Source organism: Panthera uncia (assembly GCF_023721935.1).
Source record: "Panthera uncia isolate 11264 chromosome A1 unlocalized genomic scaffold, Puncia_PCG_1.0 HiC_scaffold_17, whole genome shotgun sequence".
Lineage (NCBI taxonomy): Eukaryota > Metazoa > Chordata > Mammalia > Carnivora > Felidae > Panthera > Panthera uncia.
The window spans coordinates 51,536,953-51,563,973 of NW_026057577.1; the positions used below are offsets into that span (position 1 = coordinate 51,536,953).

Genomic DNA, 27,021 nt, shown 5'->3' on the forward strand with positions numbered 1-27,021 from the left:
CTGAGCCACCCAGTGCTTCCTCCCCTGCCTTTTTTTTTTTTTGTTAAATTTTTTAACGTTTATTTATTTTTTGAGAGAGAGTGAAACAGGGGATGGGCAGAGAGAGGGAGACACAGAATCCAAAGCAGGCTCTAGGCTCTAGCTGTCAGCACAGAGCCCGATGTGGGGCTCGAACCCACGAACCGTGAGATCATGACCTGAGCTGAAGTTGGATGCTTAACCGATTAAGCCACCCAGGTGCCCCAGAGAGAAATCAAACTTTTAATTTTCCTTTTTGGAAACCCACACTCCAGCCCACAGCCCCCTGTTTTTGAAAAACCTTTTTCTATTTGTGAAATTTATTCCAGCTGTTTACTTTATCATGAATGGTAATTTCTTTAGGGTATGTAATCTTAACAGTTTTAAAGTTAGGTTATTCCGAAGTCCAGTATTATCTCTTTTGACTTCAGTAGCATTTTATCCTTACTTGCATTTGTAAAATCACACTTGACTGTCAATAGCTTAAGTTAAATACAATGTTTTCCTAAATACGTTAGCCTACATTGGAATGTATTTAGCCACATCATAACCCTGTTAGAATTTCTTGTGAACTTCCTAGGTGTTTGACCAAAGAGCTTAGCAGGGTTGGAGCATTTAGAAATGTAATTACTTTCTCTTCTGGATAATTTAGTAGAAGTATTACTCATAATTAGTCTTTAATACAGATCTTTCAGAGAACTCCTGATACTTAATTTTCTTTATGATATCTAGGTTTATGTTAATTTTAAACTTCCCAGTTCAGAATTCAGATCCTTGCTAGTTATTAAAATATTTTCCAGGAAAACCTAGGATAGGTGTTTAGGGATTGTCTTGGGAGCTATTCGTACTCTATTGAATGTTAAAACCTTGTCTTTGTCTGATTTGGCAGATACACATGGGTTATATTGAGATCATATGAATCTGACTCTTAGTAAATCCTTTTCCATTAGCTGATAGGTTTCTGATAGGAGAATGGACTCTGGCTTTCAAGCCTGGTCTTGGGCCAGAAGGACCAAGGATGTAACCATTGTACATTTGTCCATGTTCAAGTACTGGCTTGCTTTTTTTTTTTTTTTGTATTTGGTTATTTCTTTGAAAATTGCTTAAAGTACCATGACACTACACATCAGAATCAATGAATGAAAGTAAGAAAAGATTGTTATTTTAAAAGTATTTTCCAGATTATACAGAAACTGCAAGTTGTAAAAGCTTTTACGTTCTTTATATCATCATTTGTGCTTGGTTTTAGAGCCAATTTATATATAGTCCTTCGAACATAGAATTGGCTTGTGTTCAAAAGTGTTTGACATAGCAGCTGTTAAATCAACAAGGAATTGTGATTTTGGTTTTTCAACATGATTTGTACTTCGTTCTAGACCTGAACCTAAACGGTATGTTCCTAGTCCAGCACAGTTGACAAGAAGGCAATTCCAAAAGGCTAAGCCAAATTTGGGAAGAGCACATGGTAAGAAGGAGGAACTAGGTATAGAAAAAGACAGAACAGATCAGAGTGAGGCAAGGAAGCCAGAAGATAATTTGCTGCAGCCAGGAGATGATACCCAGCTCCTTCAAAAAGTAAGTTTGAAAAAAATACTTTTTATCATTCGCTCTGTTTTGTCAAGATCGTGACGGAGAGAATTTATAAAAAAAATACAGTTTTGTCTTTTGTACTGTAACCAATTTTATAAAAATTGAGCTACTTTCCAATATTAAAAAATTTAGAAGCTATCCATCGTGTGTGTGTGTGTGTGTGTGTGTGTGTGTGTGTGTGTAAGCTTAGAGCTTTAGGTCCAACCCCCAAACCAAATTACGATAGAGATTGTTTGCATGGTAACATTAGCTGTTCTTAAATTTAAGGAAAAGGCTGAGTTTCTGACATCATTGGAGGTTTCAGCAAGAAAAGATTGTATAGATTCCAAAGAGGCTATTTTGGCCAAAAAAGATGCCCATTCAGAAGTTGGACCATCAGGAAGTGTTGGAGAAAAAACTATAGTGGATAATTCTATGTCTTCAGTTGTTGAAGAGCAGTGTGTCAGTAAACTAACAAGGTAAAGTTTTATTTAACGAGTATCTTCAGAATAGGAAATAAAACTAACTTACTCTTTATGGCTGTCCTACCTTAATGGTAGAGTGAAAAAAGATGGCTTGTTAACAGAAGTGTAGATAATTTTTTATTGACAGATCTGTTTCTTAACCACTCAAGTTTTTTTTTAAACTTTTAAAATAAGAGAGAGAGTGCACACACATAAGCAAGGTATAGGGGCAGAAGGATATAGAGAGAATCTTAAGCAGGCTTCACACTCAGCACAGATCCTGATGTGGGCCTCGATCCCATGACCACAGCCAAAATCAAGAGTTGAATGCTCACCTGACTGAGCCACCCAGGTGTCCCTACCTATGATTTTTATTTACTAAAGTTTATCTTTTTTTGATGTTCTTAGGAAGACTTTTCTTTCCTATGTTTAAAATTTCTGAATGTTGAGTATATTAAGACATGAGCAGAAGTCTGATAAAAGAATAGTGTGTATTACTTAAATAATTAAGGTGCTGGTTTGAATGGGGTCACAAACTAAAGTGAAGGGTACTCATGTTCTACACTTTACAGGGAAAGTGGAAAGGAACTTAAGATCTAAAAAACAACATCATTCCATGGGTTTTCTGCCTTCTCTTTTTTCTTTTTACCTAGTCTGTTTACCCAGTACTGTATACCAGTATCACTTTTTGATCCTATATTCTGTTTTATTGGACCATTTTCTTTTTCTCATTTTTTTCTAATAATTTCTAGAAATTATCACTTAAATAGCAAGGAAAAAATGGTCCAGAATTAAAAACTTACCATGAAAAATGTGTAGGTAGATAAACTAAGAACAAACTCTGAATAAGGAACTAGTAGTAATAGTAAATTTCTTTATTTCATGGCATAAGTTTTTGACGTAATGGGTTGTGGGAGTTTTCATTTTAATGCCTTGAACTGGGATTTCATTCTAAAATTTGGTTTCCATTAAAATTATCTTTATCCTTGTGCATGTAATGACTTTATTGTTATTTTGATTATACATCCAGCCCTCCACAACTATTGAAAGAATCAAGTTACTCTAAAATTGCTCTGGATCGAAGAACAACGATCTCTTCTGCTTCTGAGAACGAGGTGGATCATGGTGGAAGGAGAATGCATCGAAAGATCAAACCAAATGTCACTAGGGGCCGTGGATCAAAACGAATGCGAAGTAAGACCTCTAGGAAGGAACCTCGTGCTTCCAAGTCCACGCTGGTGACTCTTCGGGCTTCTCAGGAAGAAGATGAAGATGATGCTGAAGATTTTGAGCCTGATTATGAAGAAGACAGTTACCATCTTGCTCCAGAAGAAGTAAACAAAGCTCCAGTGTTTGTTCCCATTGGTCTCAGATCTCCCGAACCTGTTACTGCTCAAATTGAGGAAACGATGGAAGAGGTATTTTGTTTTTTGAATCTTGGAACTTTGTCTGTCTTATTTTGTTCTTTTAGTGTATCATTATTTCTTCTTAGTGATTATTAGGATTTGAACAGTTCATTTGCTAAATAAACCCTGCCGTATGTAATTTGTTTAAGCCCTCGTAGATATTTGAAGGAATCAATAGAAGGAGGCTCCTGTATTACTGAACCTCTATAATCTAGGCTTGCCATGAGGTGGCCAGTGTAATAATGATAGAAATCTGATTTCACTTGAATGTGGAGGCTACTAAATCTACTTTCTGATTAATTTTTCCTTTTCATTTTGGCAGATGTTTTAACTCTCTGGTAGGCTCAGGCTAAGCTCTGGTTGGTAGAGAAGGTAGAAGGGACACCTTTTTTTTCTTTTCTTTTTCTTTTAAATGTGGTAAAGGACCCCTGAGTGGCTTAATTGGTTGGGTGTGAGACTCTTGGTTTTGGCTTATGTCGTGATCTCACAGTCGTGAGATTGAGCCCCACATCAGCCTCTTTGCTAGGCATGGAGCCTGCTTGAGATTCACTTTCTCCCTCCCTTTGCTCCTCCCCGCCTTGTACTTACTCCTGCTCTCTCTCAAAATAAAAAAATAAAATTATGAAAAAATTGTAAAATACACATACCCTAAAATTTATGTTAGCCATTTTAAAGTGTATATAGTTCATTGGCATTAAGTGTATTCATATTGTTGTGCTACACCATCACCACCATCCATCCACAGAGCTTTTTTCGTCTCGCGAAACTAAACCTGTACTCATTAAACAATAATTCCCCATTACCTCCTCTCCTCTCCTCTCATTTATGGCAAGCACCATTCTACTTTTGTCTCTGTGACTTGACTCTAGCTACTTCACATAACTGGAATCATAACAGTATCTGTTTTCATTGTGACTGGCTTATTTCATGTAGTATAAAGTTTTTAGTAGTCATTCAGATTGATATAGTATACATGTATCAGAATGCCTTTTTTTTTTTTAAAGGTTAAAACAATTTTTTTTCTTTTTTCTTTCTTTTTTTTTTTTTTTAATTTTTGAGAGAGCAGAAGCAAGGGAGGGGCAGAGAGAGAGGGAGACAGAGAATCCCAAGCAGGCTCCGCCCTGTCAGCGCAGAGCCCGATGTGGGGCTTGAATTCAAAAAGCCATGAGATTATTACTTGAGCTGAAGTCAGATGCTCAACCGACTGAGCCACCCAGGGGCCTCCAGAATGTTCTTTTTTTAAGGCTGAGTGATATTTCATTACATATCTATACCACATATCTTTTATCTTTTCATCTGTCAGTGGACAGTTGGGTTACTTCTACCTTTTGGCTATTGCAAAGAATGCTGCTATTAACATGGGTGTACAAATACGTCTTCTAATCCCTGTTCTCCATTTTTTGGGGGATATACCTAGAAGTGGAATCACTGAATGACATGCTAAATTGTACATCGGATGCTTAACTGACTGAGCTGCTCATGCGCCCCAGACGTCTCAAAAATCTTAAATGTTTTACTTTTGCCAAGTTGATGTTGTCATTTTAAGAATTGCTGTATTTTTTAATTGTGTATGAACGTGGATTATTTCTTCAATTTAACACACTTTATTTTACTTGTTTGTTTTGCTGAATATAGTATGCCAAAATGAAATAATGAAATTTCATTTTGATAGCTTGAAATAACTGTGAATGCACCTGATGTAGGATGTATAGCTGTTGTTGAGCATCCAGTCTCCAGCACAGATGTGACTACTCAGCAAATGAAACAAGAAGAAAATTTGAAGGCATTATCTATGGTAAGCATCCATTCTAATATGTTTTGTCTTTAACTCTGTTTACGTTAAAAAAAAATAGAAGTTTATTTTGAAAGTTTTAAGTTTATAAGCCATTCTTACTAATTTCTGTCATTCAGGGAGCTATAAGTATGAATAGTAGAAACTGGTAAATAATCCAAAGATTTTATATTTCACTCACAAAGCATTGATTTGTGTATGTTTGTGTGAGTCACTCTTAATATCCTCATAAACTTAAGTTAAAGTTCTGTTGCATTAAATCTGTATTCAATATAAATTATTTAAAATATATTTAGTTCCTTTTTGTTTGATACTCTTCCTTGTTTTTGCAAATCAAGTCTGGGAATTATTTATTAAAATTTTTTTTTTACAGTTTATTTATTTTGAGAGAGAGAATGTGCTAGCAGGGGAGGGACAGACAGAGAGGCAGAGAGTGAATCCCAAGCAGGCTCCACAATGTTAGTGCAGAGCCCGATGCTGGGCTCAGTCTCACAAACCTTGAGATCATGACCTGAGCTGAAATCAGGAGTCGGACACTTAACCAACTGAGCCACCCAAGTGCCCCCACCTTTTCACATTTTTTAAATTACTGGTCTGTGTGTCTTTTTGTTGAATTGTAAGAAATTTTTAAATAGTAAGGATACAAGTTCCTTATTAGATATACGATTTCCAAATATTTTCTCCTGTTCCGTGAGTCATCTTTTCAATTTTTTTTTTAATTAGAGCATGAATAGTGGAGAGGGGCAGAGGGAGAGAGAGAGAATTCCAAGCAGGCTCCATCCTCAGTGTGGAGCACAGTGCAGTGTTCGATCCCACAACCCTAGGATCGTGACCTGAGCCAAAATCCAGGGTCGGATGCTCAACTGACTGAGCCACTCAGATGCCCCTCTTTTCATTTTCTTGATGGTTCCCTTTAAGTGCAAACGTTTTTTTGTTTTTTTTTTTAATTTTTTTTTTTTTTTTAATGTTTATTTTATTTTTGGGACAGAGAGAGACAGAGCATGAACGGGGGAGGGCCAGAGAGAGAGGGAGACACAGAATTGGAAGCAGGCTCCAGGCTCTGAGCCATCAGCCCAGAGCCTGACGCGGGGCTCGAACTCACGGACCGTGAGATCGTGACCTGAGCCGAAGTCGGATGCTTAACCGACTGAGCCACCCAGGCGCCCCGCAAACGTTTTTAAATGTGATAAAGTTCGTTTTATGTCTTTTTTCTTTTGTTGCTCAGGCTTTTGTTGTAATATTTTTTTTTTTTTTTTTTTTTTTTTTTTTTTTGGGCAGGGAGAGAAAGAGCATGAACGGGGGAGGGTCAGAGAGAGGGAGACACAGAATCGGAAACAGGCTCCAGGCTCTGAGCCATCAGCCCAGAGCCTGACGCGGGGCTCGAACCCACGGACCGCGAGATCGTGACCTGGCTGAAGTCGGACGCTTAACCGACTGTGCCACCCAGGCGCCCCTTTTGTTGTAATATTTAAGATATCTTTGTGAAAGCCAAGATCTTGAAGATTTACTCCACTTTTTCTTCTAATAGGTTTACAGATTTTACTGTAGTTTTACATTTAAGGCTTTAATCCATTTTGAGTTAATTTTTTATATGGTATGCGGTTAGAGTTCTTCATTCTTTGCACATGACAATACAGTTGTCACACTATTTCTTTGAAAAGACCATTCTTTCTTTATTGAATTCTCTTGCATTCTTGTCAAAAATCAATTGGCTGTAGATGTATGGATTTTTTTTCTGGATTCTCGGTTCTATTCCATTTCCTGTCTCTTCTTGTACCAGTGATGCTCGATTGATTACTGTTGCTTTGTGGTAAGTTTTGGAATTAGGAAGTATAAGCCATCCTACTTTATTCTTTTTTTAAGATTGTTTTAGCTATTGTGGGTCTCTTGTAATTCCATATGAATTTTAAAATCATCTTGTTATTTTCTACTCGACATAATCTAAGATTGTGATTGGGATTGCATTGAATCTGGGGATCACTTTGGGGGGGCTAGTCCCATATTAACAGTTTTCTAATTCATGAACATGGATATTTGCCCATTTACTTAGATCTTCTTTGATTTCTTTCAATAGCATTTTGTAGTGTGCAGGGTATAAACTTTGCACTTCCTTTGTTAAATTTATTTTCAAGTATGTTGTATCTGAGGCTCTTGTGAATGGATTGGTCTTCTCAATTTCACTTTCAGGTTTTTCATTGCAAGTGTGTATATAGAAATACAATTGATTTTTGTATGTTGGTCTTGTATTTTGCAACTTTGCTGAACTAATTAGTTCTAATAGATTTTTAGTGGATTCCTTAGGATTTTCTATTTACAAGATCATGACATGTGAATAGAGATAGTTCTACTTCTGCCATTCTGTATTAGTTTCTCAGTGCTTCTATAACAAAATGCTATCAACTAGGTGGTTCAAAACTACAGAAAGTTATTTTCTCAGTTTTGGAGGCTAGAATTCCAAAATCACCATCCCCCTTCTGAAGACTCTGAGGGAAAAACTATTCAGGCCTTTCTCCTACCCTCTGACAATTGCCAGAGATCTTTGTCATTGCTTGGCTTTATGGCAGCACATTTCCAACTTCTGCCTCCATTGCCACATCGTGTTCTTTCTGTGTGTGTGTCCTGACTTTTCTTCTAAAGACACCTGTTGTATTGGATAGGGTGAGCCCTAATGCAATATGACTTCATGTTAGCCTGATAACATCTGAAAAAGCCCTGTTTCCAAGTAAAGTTACATTCATGGTACTCAGCTTAGGACTTCAACATATCTTTCTCAGAAACAGAATTTGACTTAACACTTCTCCATCTGGATATTTTTTATTTCTATTGCTTGCCTAGTTTCCCTTGCTAGAACCTCCAATACATATTGAACAAAGAAGTGGCAAGAACGCATACTTTTGTCTCATTCCTGGTCTTAAAGGGAAAGCATCCAGTCTTTCACCATCAAGTTTGATGTTAGCTCTGGATTTTTCATAGGGTTTTTTTTTTTTTTATCAAATTGAAGAAGTTTCAGTTTATCCTTGGTTTGTGTGAGAGGATTCTTAGGAAAGGATGTTGGCAGTTGTCATATGCTTTTTATGCATCTTTGGAGATGATCATGTGATTTTTGCTTTTTTTTTGTACTGATATGTTGTATTACATTCATTATAACAGGATGTCAAATCAAAAATTGCATCCTACTTGGTCATGGCATGCAATTTTATGTCGCTGGATTTGGCTTGCTGGTATTTTATTGAGGATTTTTATGTGCAAATTCATAATAGATAATTCTTCTGTTTTCTACTATGAATCTGACCCCAGATTCTTGGGTCAGAAGCTAAAGTCCTGATCCTCTTAGAAAGAAAGTTCTTGTGCTGGCACTTGCAAGGAGAAAGGGGCCTTACTTTTTTGGCTGCAAATGTGTGAGGTGGAGTCTCTGGTTCATTGAGCTGGGAAGAAGGAGCGGGGAGAGAGTCTTAGTTGAGATACCACAGGCTCTTAGTTTGTTACCTTATTTTCATCAGTTGCTCAAAAAGAGGTTTCTATTGCCTTTATGACCATTTCCAGAGGCTTTAAATGTTTGGTTTTATTAAATTTTACCAGTTTCACTGGGGAGAGGGTCAGCAGAGCCTTATGATGTCATGCTGGACATGATCTTGTAACCTTTTTTTTTTCTTAAGTTTATTTATTTTGAAAGGGAAAGAGAAAGTGGGGGAGAGGCAGAGAGAAATGGAGACAGAATCACAAGGAAGCTCCACATGACAGTGTGGAGCCCAACAAGGGGCTTGAACTCACGAAGTGTGAAAACATGACCTGAGCTGAAATCAAGTCAGATGCTTAACTGAGCCACTCAGGTGCCCAGATCTTGTAACTTTTTAATTTATTAAAATTCATTTAAGTTTTAAGCCACCTAGTTAAAAAAAATGGGTGATATTCGTCAGACTTTGGTTTCCATTGGATTAAAATCAGTGACAAATATGACTGAAGTTGAAAGATTATGAAAGTGAAGAAGTGAAGTAAGACTAGTAAATGCACATGGTAGATGGAATATGATTAAAGTTAAAAAGAAAGAGTAAAATAAGTAGCAAGAGACAAAAGAATTTGGCTTTTAAATTATTTCTGATGATGAAATATTCTGAATAATTATAAAGGGAAACCACAGTTTCCTCTACTTTGTAATCAGAAGCATAGAAGAACTGTAAAAGCATAGTGCTTTTTGAGACGTAGAACATATATTTGGGAAAATACATAAGGCATTGCTTATCTTTTCCTCTTCTAGGAAATGACCACAGGTGAACATACCCAAGATGAAACAGGTAACTGTTAATAAGGAAACTGCCAAAACTACCTGGTTAACACTAGCAGGGTGATTTAAAAAATTTTTTTAAATTTTAACTTAATTTTTTTTAGAGGGAGAGAGCGTATGAGTGTGCATGTGTAAGTGGGTGAGGGACAGAGAGAGAGAGAGGAAGAGAGAATCTTTTTTTGTTTTGTTTTTTAAATGGTGATTTATTTATTTTGAGAGTGTGAGTGAGGAAGGGGCAGCGAAAGAGGGAGAGAGAGAATTCCAAGCAGACTCCACGCTGTCAGTACAGAGCCTGACATGGGACTCGATCTTATGAACTGTGAGATCATGACCTCAGCCCAAATCAAGAGTTGGAAGCTGCTTAACTGACTGAGCTGTCCAGGCACCCCTAGTATTGGTATTAGTTAGTAAATGAGTCCTTGCTGGGAGTTGAACAAAAAGTTTCCATGTTGAATGTTTTATCTCCAGGAGAAACTTGGATTCTTGGAATAATTACTTTATGAAGTGAGTTAAGAGTTAAATGTTTAATAAAGAAGTATTATTTCCTCTGATCTGCACAGGTTTACTTTCTTCGAAGGTAACTTAAGTTATTTAATGGGAGGGAGGCATTTTCAATGAATAAAAGCTAATAATGCATGATTTCTTTTTTTTGTAGTAATAAAATACTACCCTAGTAAGGAATTAGTGGTATGGAAGATACTGAAACTTGTTGCTAGAGGATAAACACCTGAATTAAAAATGTTTTCTAAAGCAAGCAATCGTAAATTTCCAGATTCATCCTTCTGTTTTAATGTTGTTATATTTTCTCACAAGGTACCAATGATGGAAGTACTGAAGCTGCTATAACTTTACTTACAATGGGAGATCTAGTGTTGCAGTCAGAGATTGGTACAGAACAGAGTGATGGTAAGAATGAAAGATAAGGCCTACTGAAAAAAACCTTTTAAAATCCAACTTCTAAGAAATTATACCCACAGTTGAGTAATAAGTCAGTACTTTTACATTTGAAGTTGGTATAACTTTGTTGTTTTTCCAGAAATAAGTAATATGTGTGCATTGATGCACCCACCTCAGCCCATTTAGATGTAGTGGCCACCATTTCAAGATAGTACACTTGGTTTATTGAAAAAAGGTTGTCTTTCTAGAATAATCCAATGAGTCCTCCACCTTTCTCATCATAAACATTGGTTAATTGAGATCACTGATCACTTTATACAGGTTTCTTTAGCCAAAGGAGCTCCTGCTTTGGATAGTCTTCACAATTACTTGACAGTGGAATACAGTATCAAGGGACAATAACAGTCAATGACATAATTTAGTTTGGACTGTTTCGTTAGTTTGAACTGAGCCAAAATATATGTCCACCCAGATTTTTAATATTTTAGGCTGGCCTTAATGGAGAAGCTATGGTCTTTACTCTCTAAGCACCTTGTATTTTAAGTACATTAAATGGATAGTTACATTAATTATTTTCCTGTTAATTATTGTGCCTGGACATGAGTGGGTTGCCATTTTTACTATATATTATTCAGGGCCTATAACTATATATTTATCAACGAATTCTCTGGTCTGTGTTTCTTACATGGCTCATTCTCTCTCTCTGTCTTTTTTTTTTTTTTTTTTTAAAGTAAACTGTACACCCATCGTGGGGCTCAAAATCACGACCCTGAGATCAAGAGTCACATGCTCTACTGACTGAGCCAGCCGGGCACCCCTATATGGCTCCATTCTCAGTGATAGAGCATTGCTTTGGAGCCTGTCACAAATCTCTAGAACCTAAAATACAGGTTTTTAAAAATTGTAAATGAAGGTGATAATATCTTGAAACTTATTTGAGGCTATGTAGTTACTGAAGGCAAAAAGATTCATTTTTACTTACAATAGCACAAAAAAAATTTTAGTGTGTGAGAATTATTAAGCCTATAGTTGTTTAATGTTGAAGGATTTACTTTCTTTGGATATCTACTTGTATTGGGTCAATTTTAATTTTCTGTTCTTTTCTGTAATAGGAGTATGTGTACTTCTTGATGTTCATTCAAAGGATAAAAGCTGTGTTCCTTTTAGCCCAGATAATGTAAATCACAAAATTGTTCGTGAATGTCAGGACCTTTCTTCACCTGTCAGTAGTACATCTCCTTCACCATTAGAAGAAAACAAGATTGTATTGGAAGAGCAAAGTACTAAAGAAGAAATTGGTTTAGTGGAGGAAGTAAAGGAAAATGCTATATCGACCAGGTTTAATTTGCTTTATTTTTTTTCCTTTTTTTTTCTTTTCTTTTTTTCTTTTTTTTTTTTTTAAGTAGGCTTCACGCCCAGTGTGGAGCCCAGTGCAAGGCTTGAACTCATGTCCCTGAGATCAAGACCTGAGCTGAGATCAAGAGTTGGATACTTAACTGACTGAGCAACCCAGCCCAGATGCCCCTATTTTGCTTTATTAAGCTCTTGAGTTTTACTAGAAAATAAGAGTGCCGGGGTGGCTTAGTTGATTAAGCATCTGACTTTAGCTCAGGTCATGATCTCATGGTTTGTGAGTTCAAGCCCTGCATCGGGCTCTCTGCTGTCAGCACAGAGCCCACTTTGGATCCTCTGTCTCCCCTCTCTGCCTCTCCCCTGCTTGCACTCTCTTTCAAAAATAAATAAGCATTTTAAAAAATTACAAAGAAATTTATTGTAATAAATATATTTAAGTCAACTATCGATTAATTTATAATAGCTTTTGAGTAATACTTGTGTAAGTGTAAATTTCACTGCTAATTTTTCAGCCTTTAAAGTGAGGATTGGCTGGTTTGACTTTAATGGTTTGAATATTTCTATTTATTTATGTATTTTAAGTAGGCTCCACACCCAATGTGGGGCTTGAACTCATGGACCTGAGATCAAGAGCTGCATGCTCTACTGACTGAGCCAGCCAGGGACCCTTAATGGTTTGCATATTAAAGTTAATGCAATATGTGCATCTTTGAAGCTTTAATGAGATAGTTTTATGTAACTGTAGTCTCTGTTTTACAGACATGGTCCAGATTCTCTTCCCTTCTCCAGACTTTCAGTAAAGTAACTTTAACATTAAAAAATGAACACTTAACAGAGATTGTGGCACCTGAGAAGGTGGCACATAACTATATAAGAGTAGTGAAGAAGGTGAGAGAGCTAATTCTGACACAGTTGATGAATTTCTCTCTCTTCCCATCTTTCTTTTTCTAGGAATACAACCTCTGATGTGACCAGTAATTTGAGAATGAGAAGTAGATTTGCCAAGCCTAAGCCAAATCTTAAGACTTTAAGGACCAGCAGGTTTGGCGTTCATCAGGAAGTTCCCAATTTGTTTGCAAGCCAAGGAGAAGTAGTAGAAAGTCAAAGAGGTAAATTTGTTTCCCTTAAACAGCTACGAAATTACTTTTATAGGAGAATTTGCGTTAACATTTCAAGTAGAGTATTTGGTTGTTAAAATTATTTTAATTTACTATTAAAAAGTTTCAAAAAGTAGAATGACTTATAAAATAAATACCAATAAACCCATTAACTGGCTTCAGTAACTATTACCATTTGCTCTATAGATGACCCTTAATAACACAGGTTTGAATTGCATAGGTCTACTATACATGGAGTTTTTTGATAAACAGTATAGTACTATAAAGATATTTTCTCTTCCTTAGGATTTTCTTAATATTTTATTCTAGTTTTATTGTAAGAATTTGGTATATAATACATATACAAAATATGTTAATTGACCATTTATGTTACTGATAAAGCATCTGGTCAACAGTAGACTATTAGTAGTTAGGTTTTTTGGAAGTCAGTAGTTAATATGCGGATTTTTGACTGCATGGGAGGTTTATACCCCGATCCCCCCATGTTATTCAAGGGTCAACTGTATGTATTTGATCAGACATTTTTTGTATGTGTGCACATGGAATATTCAAATAAACATTTTTAAAGGCAGATATACATGAATGTGGCAAAAAAATAAGACAGTGTCTATAAGGTACAAAATTTAAAAAACTTCTTCCTTGGTTCCCAGTCCCCTAATCTCACTTATAGTGGTAAACTGCCATTAAGTTTGTAGACTTCCAGGAGTGTATTATACACACAAGCATCTAAATGTGAGGCTGTATGTGTGTACATACGTGCATCCACATATGTATACACATATACGTATATAAACACATGTATATTCCTTTCAGAAAGAATAAAAATATAAGCATACTATATCATATATAGTGTTCAGCCCTTAGGAAAAAAACAATTTTACTGAGATAATTCTATGTAATACAGTTAAACCCTTTGAAGGGTACAATTCAGTGGTTTTCATATATTCACCAAGTTATGTAACCATCACTGTTAGCAGGCACTCCCATTTCCCCAAGTTCTAGGCAATCACTAATCTTTTTCTGTCTCTGTAGATTTGCTTATTTTTGATGTTTTGTATGAGTGGGATCACATAAGTGGTCTTTTGTGTCGATGTCTTTTACTTAGCATGTTTTCACAGTTCCTCTATGTTGTAGTATACGTCAAATACTTCATTTCTTTTTCTTGTCAAGTATTCCATTGTATAGCTATATTACATTTTGTTTATTCATTTATCTGTTGTTGGGCTTTTGGGTTGTTTTCTGTTTTTTGGCTCTTGTAAGTAACACTGCTAAGAACATTCATGTATAAGTTTTTGTGTGGACATATGTGTTCATTTCACTTGGATTTACATCTACAAGTAGAATTGCTGGATAATATGGTAGTTCTATGTTTAACCTTTTGAGAAACAGCCAAACTGTTTCAAAAGTGGTAGCAGCATTTTTTAATTTTTTTGCTTATTTTAGATTTTTTGTTTTATTTTTAAGTAATCTCTACCCCCAACATGGGGCTTGAACTTGTAACCCCCAAGATCAAGACTTACATGCTCTACTGACTGAGCCAGCCATACACCCCAACATTTTGTATTTTCACCAACATTCTGTGAGGGTTTCAGTTTCTATTTTCTCAGACCCTTGTTATTAGATATTCTAGTTATCGTGAAGTAGTATCTCATTGTAGTTTTGATTTGTGTTTACCTGATGACCAATGATATTGAGTATCTTTTCATGTGCTTATTTATGTATCTTTTTTTTAGAGACATGTCTGTTCAGATCTGTGCTCATTTTTAAATTGGGATATTTGTCTTTTTAAAATCTTTTTTTTTTTTTTTAATGTTTATTTTTTGAGAGAGAGAATGTGAGCAGGGGAGGAGCACATAGAGAGAGGATCTGAAGTAGGCTGTGCTCTGAGAGCGGAGAGCCGGATATGGGTCTCGAACTCACAAACTGAGATCATGACCTGAGCCGAAATCAGATGCTTAACCAACTAAGCCACCCAGGTGCCCCATGGGATTTTTCTCTTTTTAATATTAAGAGTTCTTTATATGGTAGCATTCTTTTTAAAGATTAGTGTATTGGAAAAAATCTGTCTATAGGATCACATAGGGCTCTTTTATTTTTTTAATGGCCTCACTACTTTGTGATGTACATGTTGAATCCTACTGCCACTTCTTTTTCCACCTCCCCTCCCTACCAAAGGCCCAACCCCTTTAGGTGCTAGTGAGAGCAGGAAAAACTGCATGCAGTAAGCTGTCTAGATTGTATAAAATCCTATAGGTAGAAGATCTGGATGGTTAGCAACATCTTTTCCCTGTTTGGGGTTTCTGGTTTTTGGTATTTCCTTTCAACCAGTAGTGCCTATGGTTCAGTTAGTTAATTCATTACTTACTCTGGGTTCAGGAATATCCAGAAGCTGTTTCAGTATGCAGGGTGAGGTTACCTTTCTTATTTATTTATTTTATTTTTATTTAAAAATGTTTAATGTTTTATTTATTAATTTTTTTTTAATGTTTATTTTTGAGAGAGTGCAAGTGGGGGAGGAGCAGAGAGAGAGACAGAGATAGAGAGAGGGAGAGAAACAGACACAGAATCCGAAGCAGGATCCAGGCTCGGAGCTGTCAGTACAGAGCCTGAAGCGGGGCTCAAACCCATGAACTGTGAGATCATGACCTGAGCTGAAGTCAGACAGTTAACTGACTGAGCCACCCAGGGGGCCCTAAAAATTTTTTTTTTAAATGTTTGTTTATTTTTGAGAAAGAACATGAGCAGGGGAGGGGCAGAGAGAGGAGACAGAATCTCAAGCAGGTTCTGTCCTGTCAGCACAAAGCCTGACATGGGGCTTGAACTCATGAACTGTGAGATCATGACCTGAGTCTAAGTCAGATGCTTAACTGACTGAGCCACCAGGTGCCCCTAAAAATTTTTTGACTGTGGTTGACACACATACGTTAATTCCAGTCATAGTACGTAGTGATTCAACAAGTTTGTACATCGTGTTCTGCTCTCCAGAAGCATACCTACCGTCTCTCACCATACAGTACAATTACAGTACCATTGATTATATTCCTTATGCTGTGCCTTTTATTCCCATGATTTATTCATTCCATAATTGGAAGCCTGTATCTCCCACTCCCCTTCATCCACTTTGCCCATCCACCTACTTCCCTCTGGCATCAATTTTTACTTGGTATTTATAGGTCTGATTATGCTCTTTGTTTATTCATTGGCTTTTTAAAGATTCCATAGATGAGTGAAATCATTTGTTGTTTGTCTCTCTCAGTCTGACTTATTTCACTTAGCATAATACCCTCTAGATCTGTCCACGTTGTCACAGATGGCCTGGTGTCGTCCTTTTTTTTTTTTTTTTTTAATTTTTTTTAATGTTTATTTATTTTTGAGACAGAGAGAGACAGAGCATGAACGGGGGGCGGGTCAGAGAGAGAGGGAGACACAGAATGTGAAGCAGGCTCCAGGCTCTGAGCTGTCAGCACAGAGCCTGTTGCGGGGCTCGAACTCAGGGACTGTGAGATCATGACCTGAGCCGAAGTCGGCTGCTTAACCGACTGAGCCACCCAGGCGCCTCCCCGTGTCGTCCTTTAATGGCTGTGTAACATTCCGTTGTGTGTGCATGCCACATCTTATCTGTTCATGTATTGATGGACACTTAGGTTACTTCGGTATCTTGGCTTTTGTAAACAGTGCTGCAGTAAACATAGAGTTGCTACACATATCCTTTGAATTAGTGTTTTCATTTTCTTTGAATACCTACTAATGGAATTTATTGAATGATATGGTAATTCTAAATTTAATTTTTAGAGCAATATCCATACTGTTTTCCATCATGCCTGTATCAATTTACATTCCCACCACTAGTACACAAAGATTCCTTTTTCTCTGCATCCTGAGTTTATTTTTGTGTATAGTAGAAAGTGGTCCAGTTTCATTCTCTTGTATGCAGCTGTCCAGTTTTCTCAGTAACATTTATTGAAGAGACTGTCTTTTCCCCATTGTATACTGCCTTTGTCATAAATGGACCATATAAATGTGTATTTATTTCTAGACTCTCTGTTCTCTTCCATTCATCTTTTTTGTGTGTGGGCCAGACCATACCGTTTTGATAATTACAGCTTTGTGGTATATCTTGAAATGTGGGAATATGATACCTCCACCTTTGTCTTTCTTTCTCAAGATTGCTTTGACTATTCAGTCGTGTGATTCCATAGAAATTTTAGTATTATTTGGTCTAGTTTTGTGAAAAATGCTGTTGGTATTTTGATAGGGATTTGAACGTAACTCTTTTATATAGAAATCATTTTATTCTTCTTTGTGGAGCAGCTCCCTCCCCAACATTTCCCCCAAGGTGGAGCTAGACCTCATATGTACCCACCTCTAAACTTCTTTTGTATGTGGGCTTGTGATTATATTGCTGTCATCATAGGGTAGACATAAAATTGCTGTGACAACCACGAGTGAAAAATGTGTAGTGTAGGATTCATTAATCTTCTGTTTCAAAAATCTCACTGGCCAGGATCACTCTTCTGCCATGTAAATAAGCTTAATTTTTGGATTAAGAGAAATTTGGAAGAGTTGCTATATACTGATCTGTCTTTGAGGAGACAACATATTTCTAATGTGGAGGTTTTAGCTGTACTGTTGTGGACTGTATCTTAAGTTTGTTTTTTGTTTAAGAAACTGAGAAAAATGGTTCTGAAGCAATGGAGGAATTACAAGATAAAAAATTTGAATCACTTACAACACCACTGAATAAGGAGCAGAGCATCTTGGCATGTGAACATGGTATTGAAGAGATGACTATTTCTCAAGAAGCAAACCTAACTGAAAGGTAAGAGGGAGGAGATTCCGGAATTTTGTTTATATTCTCTTTCAGCTACAGTAATTAGCTATAGCTTTAGGAATTTGATTGGCAAAAGGGGGGGTTCTGTTGCATTAAATGTATTTTAAAAATTTGGACACCATTAAATAATCTTTGACTCATTTAGCTCTAAACATTACTCTGTGGTTGTCCACTTGGTTTCACATACAAAACTGTAATACATACTCTGAAGCTCTAATATATACTAATTTCTCTTTCAGAAATGATGATCAAGAAGAGGAATCTCAAAAGGTTCAGTTATTTTCAGTTGATCCAATTGTTTGCTCTGAAACAAAGCCCCATACGCTTGGTTCAGATATGGGTCTCAGTGAGAGTTGTATCAAAGAGCCCGAGAGAGAGGACTCTAATGGAGACACTGTGCTTACACTTAATGTGTCAGAGGTAAAAGAATGTAAAATATATAATGGGGGGGCTGGGTGTGTATTCCCCACTTAAAAAAAAATGAAGGTGTAATTTACATAGAATAACCTTCACCCTTTTATGTGCACTTCTGCAAGTTTTGGCAAACATATATAGTTGTGTAAACACATGAACGGTTCCATCATTCCCCACATTTCCCAGGGCCCTTTTTTTTTTTTTTTTTTTTTTTTTTAAATTTTTTTTTTCAACGTTTTTTATTTATTTTTGGGACAGAGAGAGGCAGAGCATGAACGGGGGAGGGGCAGAGAGAGAGGGAGACACAGAATCAGAAACAGGCTCCAGGCTCCGAGCCGTCAGCCCAGAGCCTGACGCGGGGCTCGAACTCACGGACCGCGAGATCGTGACCTGGCTGAAGTCGGACGCTCAACCGACTGCGCCACCCAGGCGCCCCTCCCAGGGCCCTTTTTTAGTCACCCCCTTTTACCACCCCCACTACTTGGTGATCACTGATCTGTTTTCTTTCCCTATAGTTTTGTCTTTGCAAGAATGTATTGTGATATAATTTTTTATTAAGTGTATTTTTAGTCTTTGGAGCATAGATAAAATAGCCAATACATAGCTTTGCCATAAAAATTTGGAAAAAGGAAGTGTTTTGTATACAGACTATTTATCTCTTGCTTGCTGGCCTCTGAGTCTGAGAAATACATTGCAGGTGTTTCCTTGAGATATTATTATATGTTCATTGCTGTGTGAGGTATTGGACAGACAAAGTTATGGGACTCATATGAGTGAATGCTTAGGCTCTGATGGGTGCTATGAAAGCAAGTTGCACAAGACTCTTAAAGGAGTGGTCCTCAATCCAATCCAGTAAAATCAGTATCTGGAAATAAGGTGTAGGCATTTGCAGGATTTTGTTTTTTTGTTGCTGTTAAAGGTTCTTAAGTTATTCTAATGTGTAGCTGGGACTGAAAGAATCCACGTGGGTGGCTCAGTTGGTAAGTGTCTGACTCTTGATTTCAGCTCAGGTCATGATCTTGTGGTTTGTGAGTTCAAGCCCCACATTCTGCTCCATGCTGATAGTGCCGAGCCTGCTTGGGATTATCTCCCACTCCCTCCCCCTGGCCCCTGGTCTCAAAATAAATAAATAAACTTAAAAAGAAAAAAAAAAATCCTGGATCTAGAAGAACGGGTATGAATTAGCCAGTTAAAGGGAGAGGAACAAGTGTAAAGAACAGGTGTGAAACAGCATGTCATATTCAGGGACTATAATTAGTTATGAGTGGAATATAAATGAAGAAGTAGTTAGAGTGAGGTTGGCAGCCTGGGAACAGATCATAAAAAAATTTTTATGGCTTGTTAAGGAGTTTGGATTATATCCAAAGTTAAGGGATTTTCCCTACCCCCCCCCCCCCAACATGTTTGTTTTTACTTCATATTTTGAAATAATTTCAAGCTTGTTGAAAAGTTTCAAAGATCTTACATAGAATTCTTACATAGAATCTTTACTTAGATTCATTAGTTATAAACATTTTGCTTCATTTGCTTTTTCTCTGTCTTGCTCTCCATCTCTATAGATACACTTTTAAAAAACTGAACTATTTGAAAGTTGCAGATGTGAGACTTCACCCATAAATACTTCAGCTAATATCTGATATGAACGGGGATGTTTCTTATAGAGAAATGATACTCTTGTCATACTCAATATTACCATACTATCTGATATTGATTTAATAACAATATGTAATACATAGTTCCAGTCAACGCTCTCACATTGCATTTAGTTGTGATTCTCCTTATTCTCTCACTGTCTTTCAGTGTTTATTTATTTATTTTGATAGAGCAGGGGAGGGGCAGAGAGAGACGAGGACAGAGAATTCCAAGTAGGCTCCTTGATGTCAGTGCAGACAGAGCCAAACATGGGGTTCGATTCCATGAACTATTGAGATCATGATCTGAGCTGAAATCGAGAGTTGGAGGACGCTTAACTGACTAAGCCTCCCAGGCACCCCTCTCCTTATCCTTTTTTTTTTTTTTTTGAGAGAGAGAGCATGTGCACCTGTGTGCACATGTGCAGGAGGGACAGGGGAGAGGAAGAAAAAGAATCCCAAGCAGGCTCCATGCTGTCAGCGCAGAGCCTGATGTGGGACTGGATCTCATAACCGTGAGATCATCACTTGAGCTGAAATCAAGAGTCAGATGCTTAACTGAGCCACCCAGGCACCCCTCCTTATTCTCTTTTAATCTAGATAGCCCTCCTGCCCTTTTTCCTCTTTTGTGAATTTGACATTCCAGGCTAATTCACAATTGGGGTTTTTGTTGTTGTTCCCTATTATTAGATTCAGGTTAAATATTTTTTGGCATGATTATTACCTAGGTAACGTGTTCTTCCTTTTGTATACCTTTATTAAACATGTAATGTCAGTTTGTCCCATTATTGATGATGTTGACTAATTACTTGGCTAGAATGGTGCCTGCTAGATTTCTCCATATAACAGCATCTTTTCCACATGGTGTTAGTAGTTTTTCATATGACACCCAACAGACTTCTACCTAGTAGTTTCAGTATCAATTGATGCTTACCTGAATCAATTATTGACATTGTTGGTTACAAAACGTTTAAGTTTTAAGATTTTAAGCAGTAGAGAATTATAGTAAGAATTGTATTTTAGAGATTACGTTGTTGGCAGTTTTGTGGAAAACAGATTGGAAGGAGCTGTGTTGGAGGCAAGGAAACATTTTGCTTCCATTCAGATGTCATCTAATAGCACAATGGCTGCTATTATAATGGGGAAAGAGAGAAGGTTGAAGGGTTTGCATCTCTCTTTCCTGTTGCTTCAAAAATAATTTGATGAAATTCTCATATTTAACAATTTACTGGGAATTTCTTTGTGTATATGTATGTTTATTTAAAGGAATCAAAAGTTACTGGTACTACTGGTTTCAAAACATTTGGAAAATTATATATGGTTAAATAGTTGTTGAATTTTGAAGCAGTCACTCTTCCTGTATCCAATTGTCTGGAAAACTTTTTAAAACTAAAATTTGGTTGATCTCATTCTTGAATTTTAATTAAATTTTTTTTAGTGTACACCAAGTAGTATGCCAGAAGTTCAACAGGAAAATGTAATCAGTTCTCAAGATTTAACAGGTATGATAATCTGCTTTGATAAAGCATCATCAAACTGAATAGTATGGCTTTTACTTCCATATCCCATTTGATTATGAAAAAAACTAAAACAGTTTTTAAGTCTGCAATGGCCTTAAATTATGAAGTATTTTTTTAATGGTTTATTTATTTTTGAGAGAGAGAGCATGATTGGGGGAGGGGCAGAGAGAGCGGAACACAGAGGATCCGAAGTGGGCTGTGTGCTGACAGTAGCTAGTCTGATGTGGGGCTTGAACTCACGAACTGTGAGATCATGTCCAGAGCTGAAGTCAGATGCTTAACTGAGCCATCCATGTGTCCCAAACACTTGAGGTATTTTAGGTGTAAGTTTTTTTATTCAGAATTATACATCTCCTCTATAGTGAACCATCTTTATCCTTTATGAAATTCCTTTTTATTTTTGTGGGTGTAATTTACTTTTTATTCTTGTGTATAAGTTGTCTTGAGACTTTAGAAATGTAATAAATTAATGATTTTCCGTTGTTTCATGGTTCAGCTTTTCATTACTAACTTTTAAATTTGATAGTGAATCTAGTTGCTAACGTACATCAAGGTGGTGAAGATGAACAAGCATTCATTTTAACTCTGGTGGAAATCCCAACCAATGCCATAGAAGAATATACTGATACCACTGCCCAGTTAATGCCAAACCCTTTACTGCCAGCGCCCATATTGATCAAGTCCGTGAATACAGAAGAAAGGAGTGACATGAGGTAATGAATGACCTCAACTGTTTTCTTTCAAGTTTTTGTTTAAATTCCCGTTATTTGACATACAGTGTAGTTTCAGGTGTATGGTGATTCAGCACTTCCATACAGCACCCAGAAGCTAAACTATTTTTGCTAGGAGGAAAGGTGCTTTATTACTCAGATAGCATTGACTGAATAAGCCATTCACCAACATTATTTGTATTTGTCCTTATTTAGTAATTATGTGATAAGTTAGAGAAGATATCATTGTTTTTATATCTGATAAAGCTGCCATTTAAGTGTGTAATACTTTTGTATGAAATTTGTTTCGTATCTTAAGTATTTTGAAAGCTAAAAAAAATTTAGCAGTTTGGGTTATAAGATGCCATCTGTTAAAGGTGTGGTTACTTTGTAAGCATATATATTTTAAATTCTGAAATAAATACGTTCATAGAAGTTGCAAAAATAGTACAGAGAGATGACATTTTTGTATGTTTTTAATACTGTTATTTTAATTCTTTTCTATAGAATTGTTGTATTTTAACGGTCATTGGTTAAGGCACTTAATGGTCAAGTAGCATTAGATGTTGAAGCCTTTCATATTTGGAAGAGGGATTTTAGGGGTGCCTGGGTGGCTCAGTCAGTTAAGCATCTGACTTTTGATCTCAGCTCAGGTCTTGATCTCAGGGTTGTGAGTTGAAGCCCTGCATTTGGCTCCACGCTGGCTCCTACTTAAAAAAAGGAAGAAGGATTTTAGATTGAAATTTTAACTTTACAGACAAAGAAAACACTATTTTTGTACCTTAGATTTAATTCAGTATTAGAGAATTTGTGAGTTTTATAGAGTTGTGAGTTTTTAAATGTGAATAGACGTCAAAACTAACATTTTTGTGAGCTTGGCCATGTAAATATTAGTTACTTGAAAGTTTTTTGGCAGCTGTCATTGGGATAGCTGAGCCTTTAACCTCATTAAGTAACTTCTAATTTGCTGATTTAACATGTATGCATTTCCTATGCAGTATGAGTTTTCCAGTAACTTCAGTTGGTCAGGATGCCATGTGTATATCTGATTCTGGAAGAGAGGATTCTGAAAAGCTTCCTGCTAATTTGGATCTTATAACTAGGAAGAGATTTCATTGTACGCTTGATGAAAGTGACCATGTTCCTCCTGCCAAAAAAAGTTCACTCACTTCAAGAGATGATTGTCAAAATTATACCTCTGAGGTAAGATAGAATTATCAAGCACATAAGATGGCCATATTACAACAGATCCATTTGTTTCCTTTAAACTCTTTAAATAAAGATAGTTCTAATAGTTTTCACCATAAATAACCCAGCTAAAACTGGTTTTAGATAATCACTTTTAACCAGTTCTAGGTGAAAATTGATGGACATTCATCAGGAAACCCATTCCCAGTTGTGTGTCATTGGCTAAAAATAAGGCCAAAAGCATCCTGTAGATCTGGATCGTGCCTCTACCATTTAACAGCTGTGGGACCTGAGTCAAAATAGGTCATCTCTGTGAATGAGTTTCCTGTTGTGTAAAATTATTACAGTAATATCATCACTACCAGGATCATAATGCTTAAAGCTATCCATTGCTCTTAGGAAGAAGACCCAGGACCTCGAAGGCCCTCTATTTGTCTGGTCCATTTCTGTCTCTGGCCTCACCTTGTGTTTGTCTCTCCCTAACTCTCTGACTATATTGGCTGTCTTTCAGGTTCTTGAATGCATCATACTTCTTCATATCCCAGGGCATTTGTTTTATTATCTCCTCTATATGAAACATTGCCTTGCCAGACATACAGACTTCTTTAGCCTCCATCATCACTACCTCAGGGAAGCCTGAAGACAGTATGCACATTTGATCACCAGCCACTATGTTAAAGGTTTCTTGGCACCCTCTTGTTTTTGTTTCTGATACTCATGATAATTTATCTCATTATGTAGCTACACTTTGGAAAAGTTAATTTAGAATCTATATTCTCAGTGGGACAGTTGAAGACCAATCATCCTTAGATAGCAGACAACAGAGGCAATGTATTCTTTTATATCTGATAGGTGGAAGATGGTATCCCAGAATGTTTTTCATTTCTCTTATTACAAGTAAGGTTGAACATGTTTCATATGCTTAGAGCCATTTGTATTCCTTTCTCTGTGAAATGATTCTATATTCTTTAGCCATTTTTTAATTGCATTGTTGATCTTTTTCCTACAGATTTGGAGGAACTCTGTGTAATATATGTCCATGAATGAGTTGCAGATATTTTTTCCCAGTGTGTCTTTTGACTCTATTTTTTGAGTTTTCTTCCCTTGCAGACATTTTTTGGTTGAATTTTTCTTTTTTTTTTTTTTTAAGATTTTACTTTCTAGTCATCCTTACACCCAAGATGGGGCTCAGACGTAACAACCCTGAGATCAAGATTCACATGCTCTACTGTTTGAACCAACCAGGCGCCCCTTACTTTTTAATATGAAAATTTTCAAGCATTTAAAAAGGTAGACAGGGTAGTATAATGCCTCCCCATGTACCAGTCACCCAGTTTCATCAATTTATCATCATTTCTTACAGACATTGTTTTGTTCAAAAGTATATTTAATGACTTGGGGAAAGGATCATAGTACATTGCTATGTGCAAAGCCAGGCCACCAGTTTATATTATGCCATTTAAAAATGATAGATGTACGTTGATGTGACTGTATAAGAACAATATAATGTCTAGGACTTATTTGTGATTTTTCTTTTTTTCATGATTTTTGTTTTTTGACCTTTGTTTTCAGCTTTTTAACAATGAAAAATTGCTTATAAAATGTCATAGTTATAATTGTAAATTCTGGAATACACATACTGCATTCATATAGACATGCAAACAATTTTAATTTTTCTGTAATCATATTTATCAGTATTTTTATGTATGGCTTCTAGGGACTGTGTTAGATAGATATTGAAAGTCCACTTTGAGACTTAGTAGAAATTCTTAGAGTTAATATTACTGATTTGTTTAGAATTTATTTCGGTGTTAGGGAGAGTGAAACCAACTTCATTTTCCCCAGGTGCCTGCCTGCCTAGTTGTCTCAGCACCGTTTTTTGAATAATTTATCTTTTCTCCACTGATTTAAAATTCCATTCTTATCACATATTAAATCCCATATGTATTTGTGTATATTCCTAAACTTTCTTTTCTTCTACTTTTAGATTCACCTATTTATTCTTGGGCCAGTATCCCACTGTTTTATATATAAAACTCTGATTATATAAAAACTCTAGTTTTTAAATGCTTTACTGTCTTAAATGGAAGGTTTCCCTCTCCTCCCACATCGCTTTATTTTTTTCTTTTTCCTTTTTTTTTTTTTTTAAGTTTATTTATTTTTGAGAGCGATAGCACACGAGCAGGGGTGGGGCAGAGAGAGAAAGAGAGAGAGACAGACACAGAAAGAGAGGGAGACACAGAATCTCAAGCAGGCCCCGGGCTCTGAGCTGTCAGCACAGAGCCCTAGAGCCTGACACCGGGCTTGAACTTAAGAGCAGTGAGATTATGACCTGAGCCAAAGTCGGGGGTTTAACAGACTGAGTCACTCAGGTGCCCCACTTTCTTATTTTTTCTTTTCAAGTTTGTATATATTCTATATATTCTATATTCAAGTTTGTATATATTTCAAGTGTGTATATATTCTAAAGTTTGGGTTTTTTTCAAAACTTTACTTAAATTTTAGTTAACGTATAGTGTAATACTGGTTTTGGGAGTAGAATTTAGTGGTTCATCACTTAAATAAAACACGCAGTGCTCATCCCAAAAAGTGCCCTCCTTAATACCCATCTCCCATTTAGCCAATCCCTCCCCCCCCAACCTCCCTCCATCAACCCTCTGTTTGTTCTTCTTCATAAAGAGTCTCTTATGGTTTGCTTCCCTCTCTCTGTTTTTACCTTACCGTATGTTCATCTGTTTTGTTTTTTAAATTCTACATATGAGTGAAATTGTACAGTATTTTTCTTCCTCTGACTTATCTCGCTTAGCATAATACACTTCTTCAGTCAATGGACATTTGGGCTCTTTGCATAGTTTGGCTGTTGTCGATAATGGTGCTGTAAATATTGGGGCGCATGTACCCCTTTGAATCTGTATGTATCCTTTGTGTAAATACCTAGTAGTACACTTGCTAAGTTGTGCAGTAGTTCTAGTTTTAAATTTTTGAGGAACCTCCACACTGTTTTCCAGAGTGGCTGCCCTAGTTTGCATTCCCACCAGCAGTGTAAGAGGGTTCCCCTTTCTCTGCAACCTCATCAACATCTGTTGTTTACTGTGTTGTTAATTATAGCCCTACTGGTAGGTGTGAGGTGGTATCTCGTCATGGTTTTGATTTGTATTTTCATGATGATGAGTTATATTGAGCATCATTTCATGTGTCTGTTAGCTATCTGGGTGTCTTCTTTGGAAAAATTTCTATTCATGTCTTCTGCCCATTTCTTAACTGGATTGTTCATTTTTTGGGTGTTGAGTTTGATATATTCTTCATAGATTCTGGCATATTACCTTTATCAGATATGTTACTTGAAATTATCTTCTCCCATTCCATAGGCTGCCTTTTAGTTTTGTTGATTGTTTCCTTCATGCAGAAGCTTTTTATCTTGATGAGGTCCCAATAGTTCATTTTTGTTTTTGTTCCCTTGCCCATAGCATTGTCTAGTAAGAAGTTGCTACGGCTAGTGTCAAAGAGGTTGCTGCCTGTGTTTTCTTTTAGAATTTTGATGGTTTAAAGTCTATATTAATTTTATAATTAGCTTGTTCAGAGCTTCAAAAAATCCCATTGATGCTTGTTTTAGGATCATATTAACTTGACCACTTAAGATAGGGAAAATTGATGTCGTAATTGTGATGTTGAATTTTTTTTCTTTATCCAAAAACATGGTATGTCTTTTCATTTGTTTAATTATTCTTTTATGTCTTTTAGTGGTATTTTCATCTCCTCTTCATTTAAATTCTCCATTTCTTATTAGGTTATACCTAAGAATTTTATCTTTTGTTGCTATTATCGTTG

General features: G+C 36.5%; 1 protein-coding gene across 1 annotated transcript in view; it reads left to right on the forward strand.

The window, feature by feature from the left end:
* The window catches only part of BDP1 (B double prime 1, subunit of RNA polymerase III transcription initiation factor IIIB), an 89,290-nt gene that overhangs the window by 51,306 nt on the left and 10,963 nt on the right, over positions 1 to 27,021 (forward strand). The window contains exons 23-35 of the mRNA XM_049649605.1: positions 1,395 to 1,593; positions 1,876 to 2,066; positions 3,082 to 3,469; positions 5,130 to 5,252; positions 9,505 to 9,541; positions 10,345 to 10,437; positions 11,541 to 11,766; positions 12,733 to 12,890; positions 17,565 to 17,718; positions 17,970 to 18,150; positions 21,214 to 21,277; positions 21,822 to 22,008; positions 23,004 to 23,208. Of these exons, the coding sequence (XP_049505562.1) occupies positions 1,395 to 1,593; positions 1,876 to 2,066; positions 3,082 to 3,469; positions 5,130 to 5,252; positions 9,505 to 9,541; positions 10,345 to 10,437; positions 11,541 to 11,766; positions 12,733 to 12,890; positions 17,565 to 17,718; positions 17,970 to 18,150; positions 21,214 to 21,277; positions 21,822 to 22,008; positions 23,004 to 23,208 (2,206 nt within the window). The remainder of the gene's footprint in view (positions 1 to 1,394; positions 1,594 to 1,875; positions 2,067 to 3,081; positions 3,470 to 5,129; positions 5,253 to 9,504; positions 9,542 to 10,344; positions 10,438 to 11,540; positions 11,767 to 12,732; positions 12,891 to 17,564; positions 17,719 to 17,969; positions 18,151 to 21,213; positions 21,278 to 21,821; positions 22,009 to 23,003; positions 23,209 to 27,021) is intronic.